The sequence below is a fragment of the Marmota monax genome, unplaced genomic scaffold, assembly GCF_021218885.2.
Source record: "Marmota monax isolate L192 unplaced genomic scaffold, Marmota_monax_Labrador192_F-V1.1 WCK01_AAM20220418_F8-fsc00064, whole genome shotgun sequence".
Taxonomy (NCBI): Eukaryota; Metazoa; Chordata; class Mammalia; order Rodentia; family Sciuridae; genus Marmota; species Marmota monax.
This window is the reverse complement of record NW_026694542.1, coordinates 7784750-7791149: the sequence shown is the minus strand read 5'-3', so window position 1 is coordinate 7791149 and position 6400 is coordinate 7784750. Positions and strand designations below refer to the sequence as shown.

The window sequence follows — 6400 nt, the reverse complement described above, 5'->3', positions numbered from 1 at the left end:
AAAAGGTATAGCCCTTACGCCTTGCTATCACCCTCTCTGTTCCTTTCCCAATTACTCCGCCCCACATCCTGCCCCCTTCGCTGGAGAGCCAGCGTCCTCGGTCCCCGAGCTGTGGGCCGGCAGGGGAGGAGTTAACTCCGGAGGTACCGACTGGGCTCACCGTACCTGCCGCCGCCGCCGCCGCCAGTGGGAGGGACGAGGAAGCCGGAGCCGCCTGGGCGCCAGGAGCGCTCCAGTCCGGCGGGGCGCAGCGCGGGGAGCGGGCGGCAGAGGCTCAGCGCAGCCCGGGGCGTCCGCCAGGGGGCGCGCTGCGACGGGGCGGGAGGGGCCGTCTGGTCTGGGGAATTAGCACCGGGGACGGGCGCGCGCGCTGTGGTCCCCAGCACATCTGGGCGAGAGACGAGCTGCTGGAACCCAGAGGGGCGCGGAGCGCATATTTAGAGCCGCGGAGCCGCTGGAGCCCTTCGAGGCGCTCGGGGCACACATCTGGGACCTCGAGCGGGGAGGCGCCGGGCACAGCTGGACTCGGTGTGGGGGGCGGCGGCTGTACAGCTGGACCGAAGGGGGCGGGGTCGGTCCTGAGAGACTGGCTGAGGGGAGGGCCGCGAGCCGCCAAGGACTGGAGCATGGGACGGCGCGCCTAAAGGAGCAGGAAGGGGAGAAAGGGGCCTGGGACCCCGAAAGGAAAAAGAGAGGAAGGCGGACAAGAGCAGAAGAGGACGATGCAACTGACTCGCTGCTGCTTCGTGTTCCTAGTGCAGGGCAGCCTCTATCTGGTGAGTGGTCCGCGGGGAGCTCCGCGGAGGGGCGGGGGCCGGAGGATCGGGGGAGAGCGCGGGAAGCTTCTGAGCCCTGAGAAAGTTTCTCCCTTCCCCCGGTATCCCAGGGATGGAGGGGAAGACTGGAGGCTGGGGGAGAGGGCGGGTCCGAGGCCGGAGACTGGACAGATAGGGTTAATAGGGGCGGGGAGAGGGTGCTTGACTGGCCCACCCACTCCGCGGCTGGTGGCCGGAGGTGCGACTAGCACTAGGGAAAAGGCCTGGAGCCGGGTCGCCAAGGGTTATCCGACCCCTTCCCGGCACCCTGAGACGCGCGGAACGAGGATGGAGGGGTAGGTGTGGAGCCCGTGACCTGCCAGGTCAGGGGACACGGGTTTCTCCCCTGACCTCTAGGACCCAGAGAGCCCTGGGTTCTGGGTGCTCCAGCGCGCGGAGACGGTCCAGGCAGGGGGCGGCCCCTGCGTCCCTCCCTGCCGCCTTCCCTCCCGCTCCCTCCCTCCTCGCCTGTTGTTTTCCTCTCCTCTCCTGGCTGCGCGCAGCCGGAGCCCCACAGGACCTGGGCAGGCGGCTCCCGCCCCGGGCGCTCGCGGTAGATGAGTGGAGCGCCCTGAACCCGCTCCCCGGGCGCTGTCTCGCGGCTTCCCGGCGGCCCAGGACGCAGAGAACCCCACCCCCGACCCCAACCCAGGCTTAACTCCCCTGCTACTCTTAGCCCGACGCCCCCCGCCCCACCCCGCCCCAAATCCATCCTGGAGAAGCCTCAGCTGCACATCTGGATCTGCCTCTTCTCTCAAAATAATAATCCCCTCTGCCAGCACCCTCGTTCCACTGTTGGAAGAGCCCTTCCCTGCTTAGTCCTTACCTGCGGCCCTTTCAGCTGTGACCCCCAGGGTCGAGTACATGCAGGTGAGCAGCCCTGAACCGAGCCCCTGGAGTCTCCCTTCCCGGATGTTCCTGAACCCCACCAGGGACCCTGCCAGGCAGGCCAGCCTTGGCCTTGGGGCAGAGATGGGCTTGGCCACAGCACAGTGGCAGGCCCTTCCAAGGCCATAACAAGGGGTAGGAAACCCCCAAACTGCTTTGGATATCCACATCCAGCAGCCCCATCCCATTATCACCATCAGACCCACACATTGCCGGCTGAATTTGTGTCCCTGGGGCTGGTGGCAGGCAAATGGGTGAGAACTCTCAAAAACTAAACAAATACACAAGCAGGCCACTGCCCTCAGGAAATCTTCTAACCTCCCTGAGTGAGGCCCTGCAGAGCTGCCAAGGACCTGGGTCAGGCCCGCTCTGCTGGCTCTCATCACTCCTCCAGGAAGCCTCCCTGGGTGCTGCCTGTCACCTAACTGAGCCCGCAGAGGCAGGTCCAGGCCTGGCAGAGTTTTACAGGACATTTGGACTGGGAATGGGGCTTGGATAAAATTCTTTTTTAAAAGACATCTGGTCTGTGAGGCTGGGAATACATGGCGTAATAGGAAGGCTGACCCTATGTGACCTTAGCCTTGTTTGCTCTGATGTAACCTCTGAGCCCTGATGTCCTCTGTGAAATGGGAATAATCAGAACTCCTACTCATAATGCAAGTAACATCTTGGCATGTCATCATCAATGTTCCCCAGAGAAGTGTTTGGCTTTCCATACCCTAGGCCATCCTGGGTGTGGCACTCCCTTCCCGTCTCCCCCTAGTCCTCCTGCCAAAACCTACGCTGCATTTATTTGTACTTGACAGAGAATTTCACTGGATTCTGTGTTCTTATTTCACTGACTGTTGGCTCTTTTTGCATTGAAGAGTAGTAGTTATCCTAGGTTAGGGACGGTGTTTTACCCAACAGGCTAGGAAAGTCCCCAAAGGCAGGAACTGTTCCCCTGTCTACTAGAAGACCCTAGGTTAGTAAGGGGCTCCCCTAGCTGACTCGGGGCTCTTTGAGGGCAGAGAATGTGCCTCTAGGACCAGCCTGGGTGTTTCACAGAGGCAGGCAGGCATTGTACCTCTTCCATCAGACTAGGGGATTTTGCCATCAGATGGGACTTTTCCAAGATCAGCAGCTGAGTCTACCCCATCAAAGTGGGACTGCCTAGGGCAGGGCCTTGGGTCTCTGGTGCCATAGTCCACTAGAAAGAATTTCTGACAATCCTTCCAGATTTGAAGGCAGGACAGTAGGGAGAGGTTGTGGGAATGACTTAAGTGTCCAAGCAAGAGATGGGACCATCATTCAAGCCACAGTCATGCTGACCCCAGCATAAATGGGCACCTTGCAGGAGCCCCTCAGCCTGAGTCAGAGTCGAAGGAAAAGACAGGGACAGAGATAACACTGTGGTAGGGAGTGGCAGACCAGAACTCCTGGGTTCTTTGGGTACAGAGCTCTCACTGTCTTTCCAACTCCCTTCCATAGGTCATCTGTGGCCAGGATGATGGTCCCCCTGGCTCAGAGGACTCTGAGCATGATGACCATGAGGGCCAGCCCCGGCCCCGGGTGCCTCGGAAGCGGGGCCACATCTCACCTAAGTCCCGCCCCATGGCCAACTCCACTCTCCTAGGGTTGCTGGTTCCACCTGGGGAGGCTTGGGGGGTCCTTGGGCAGCACCCCAACCGCCCAAACCACACCCCACCACCCTCGGCCAAGGTGAAGAAAATATTTGGCTGGGGTGACTTCTATTCCAACATCAAGACAGTGGCCCTGAACCTGCTCGTCACGGGGAAGATAGTGGACCACGGCAACGGGACCTTCAGCGTCCACTTCCGCCACAATGCCACGGGTCAGGGCAACATCTCCATCAGCCTTGTGCCCCCCAGCAAAGCTGTGGAGTTCCACCAGGAACAGCAAATCTTCATTGAAGCCAAGGCATCCAAAATCTTCAACTGCCGGATGGAGTGGGAGAAGGTAGAGCGGGGCCGCCGGACCTCCCTCTGCACCCACGACCCAGCCAAAACCTGTTCCCGAGACCATGCGCAGAGTTCAGCCACCTGGAGCTGCTCCCAGCCATTCAAAGTCGTCTGCGTCTACATTGCCTTCTACAGCACAGACTACCGACTGGTCCAGAAGGTGTGCCCTGATTACAACTACCACAGCGACACCCCCTACTACCCCTCTGGGTGACCCTGGGCAGGCCACAGAGGCCAGGCCAGGGCTGGAAGGACAGGCCTGCCGGTGCAGGAGGCCATCTGTCTGGATGCTGGGCAGGGAAAGGGATGGGCCTCAAGGCAGGGAGGGGGGTGGAGAGAAGGAGATGCCAGGTGGGGCCAGGACCAAGTCTCTAGTGGAGGGGAAGGGTCCCCAGTGCTGGCCCCAACCCGAGGTTGTGGAGCTACTGGAACCCAGGAGCACTGGAGGAGGAGTGGGCTCTGGGCACCCTACAGGGCTTCCCATTGAGCCGAGGCAGAGGCCAGCCCTGAGCAGGCAGATCAGGATGGTCCCAGATCAAGTCATGGAGAAGTCCCTGGCTCCCTCCTGGCCATCCTGAGAGAAGATAGCATCAGGCGGTGTGGGGGGGGGGGTCATCAGTGGATGCACCAAGTAATAGCTCGGGATGGCTGGCTGAGGCAAGGCTTCCTTGGAGCCCATGGAAGGCAGCTCTAGCCCCTTTCCTGCACAGAGAACAGCAGGAGACTCAAGTGGTCACCAGGAGGGCTTTGAGGTTTGGACAAATAGACCATCGGCCTGCAGCCAGCCACCCCTTTCCACAGTGCCCTCTCCTGCCAGCACTCTGCTCTCTCACCCACCCTCTTGCTGATAGCACACCATTCTCAAACTGAGGACGGTGGTGGTCCTCCTAGCACTAAGGCCATGGGTGGAAGACCACCTGTGTGCTGTGTCCCTCCTGCACTGCACCCCCTTCTGAGAGTGGTCCCTCAATAGTCAGCCCCACCTGTCAGACTGCACCTCTCCTGATAGGGACGAGCCTGGGGTAGGACGGAGGGCATGCTGGGTCTGTTCCCTAGTGTCTGTCTGTGGGCGGGGGGGAGGGGCGGGAAGTCTCGTGAAATCACCTGATTGTCAACTTCCTTGTGCAGAGTCTTGTTCTTGGAACAGGGAATAAAGCTTTCCCCCAGGACACTGCATTCTGAGTTGTCCAGGGAGGGGTCCCCAAGAGTCCCTGGTCTGGTCAGCATTTCTCAGGGGCAGCAGAGCCTCGAGGCTCCATCAGCTGCTGGAGCTGGTGTTCGCTGAGGCTCCAGGGCTGCCCTCTCCAGGCCCCTTTCCAGGCCATCAGATCCAGCACCGGAACCAGAGTGACTACCCCATGCTTGGTGCTCATGGGGCTGGGGGTGGCCTCTGCAAGAGCAGCTCAAGGAGGAAGAGCTGGCGGGTGGGATGGGCCAAATCAGGAACACCGTGTCCTCCCTGAATTGCCACCCAGGCCAGCCCTAGTGTCAGAGGACCAGTAGGTCCTAGCCCTGCCATTAGTTTTCTGTGTGGCCTTGTTCATTGTCTTCTCTGGTCTCTTTCAGTTTTAACAGGAGAGGTCTGCCCAGACCAGGGGTTCTTAAATGTGAGTGGGCATCCGAATTACCTAGAAGGTCGTGACCACACAGATTCCTCGGTCCTAAGGATGGGGTGGAGTGAAGGACAAAGGGGACTGAAGGCAGCCATTCCCTTCTCCCAGCCGGCAAGCCTCAGAATGGATGGTTGCCCATGACTCCCTACCAGGAAACAGGTTGGCCCTTTAGGGGATCAGTGAGGGGAAGGCTAGAGCCTCACCCCACTCCACCCTGTCCCCTGTCCCTCTGGAGGTCATTCTGGGTCTGCTGTCTTGGGAGGTCAGTGCTCAGGTTCCCTGGATCCCTTTCGGCAGTGTCACCACAGTGGGGAAAGACCTGTACAAGGACGCATGGACCCACCACCCCTGGCCTTTGCTCCTGCCCAGCAGCACGGAGCTGCCGCACACTGCAGCACAGAGCCATGGGGGCTTAAGAGCCACCTTGGTGCAAACCCACCTTGTGTGAAGTGACCCAGAAAGAAGTGGCTTGAGCTCATGTTCCCATTCTAGCATTCCCTTACCCCCTGCTTCCTGGGGCCGCCTCTCCTGAGCCAACTTGAGACACACAAGCCTCTCCAAGCCTCTTTCTCCCTCTCTACCCTGTGGCCAGGTGCTGAGAGTTCAGAGAGGCTCAGGGACAGGAGGCTTGGCACTGCTGGAATCTGGAGGTACTTCCACCTACAGATGCCCTCCAGACACCAAGGAGGACCTCGCATCATGCTGTGGGGTCTGGAGGAAGACAGGAAGGAGCCGTGGGGCTGTCCCCAGCTCCCAGTCCTGTGTGGCGGCTGAACTCTCAGCAGGACCTGGGGGCGCTCTGACCCACCCCCTCCTGCTCCTCTGCTCCTGCAGAGAGCCAGATGCTGCCGACAGCTGGAGGGCTCGGCCTTCCTGGCACACAGTTCTGCCTGCACAGGGGGTGGGTTCATTTTAATAACTTCATTTCACCCTCATGCACACTGCTGCCTCGTTCCTCCTTTCCTGCCTTCCCGGGCAACCACGCTGTTCTTCTAGCTTGAATTTTGCTAACAGACTTCATTCCCAATCTTAGTTCTTTGGAACAGGCCTCTGGTCACTACTATTCTTGCCAGATATATCCTGAATCCTCATATATTCACAAGAGTAACAGGTCCACTCAACT

At 59.9% G+C, this 6400-nt stretch overlaps 1 protein-coding gene across 2 annotated transcripts; it reads left to right on the top strand.

The window, feature by feature from the left end:
• The first annotated feature begins 570 nt into the window (after positions 1-570).
• Positions 571-4732, top strand: Nxph3 (neurexophilin 3). 2 transcript variants are annotated; one of them, XM_046420460.2, is made up of 3 exons: positions 975-1111; positions 1595-1685; positions 3174-4732. In XM_046420460.2, exons 2-3 carry the CDS (start codon positions 1680-1682, stop codon positions 3876-3878), a joined length of 711 nt encoding a protein of 236 aa, XP_046276416.1. In that variant the 5' UTR covers positions 975-1111; positions 1595-1679; the 3' UTR covers positions 3879-4732. The 2 variants fall into 2 exon arrangements, with proteins under 2 accessions (XP_046276415.1, XP_046276416.1); XM_046420459.2 differs by lacking the exons at positions 975-1111; positions 1595-1685 and adding an exon at positions 571-776.
• The last annotated feature ends 1668 nt before the right edge of the window (positions 4733-6400 follow it).

Excerpts from the sequence above, each read along its gene's own strand:
- Nxph3 (XM_046420459.2), top strand. The coding sequence starts at position 723 with ATGCAACTGACTCGCTGCTGCTTCGTGTTCCTAGTGCAGGGCAGCCTC. Across the intron at positions 777-3,173 it reads TGCAGGGCAGCCTCTATCTG|GTCATCTGTGGCCAGGATGA; the intron begins GTGAGTGGTCCG and ends TCCCTTCCATAG.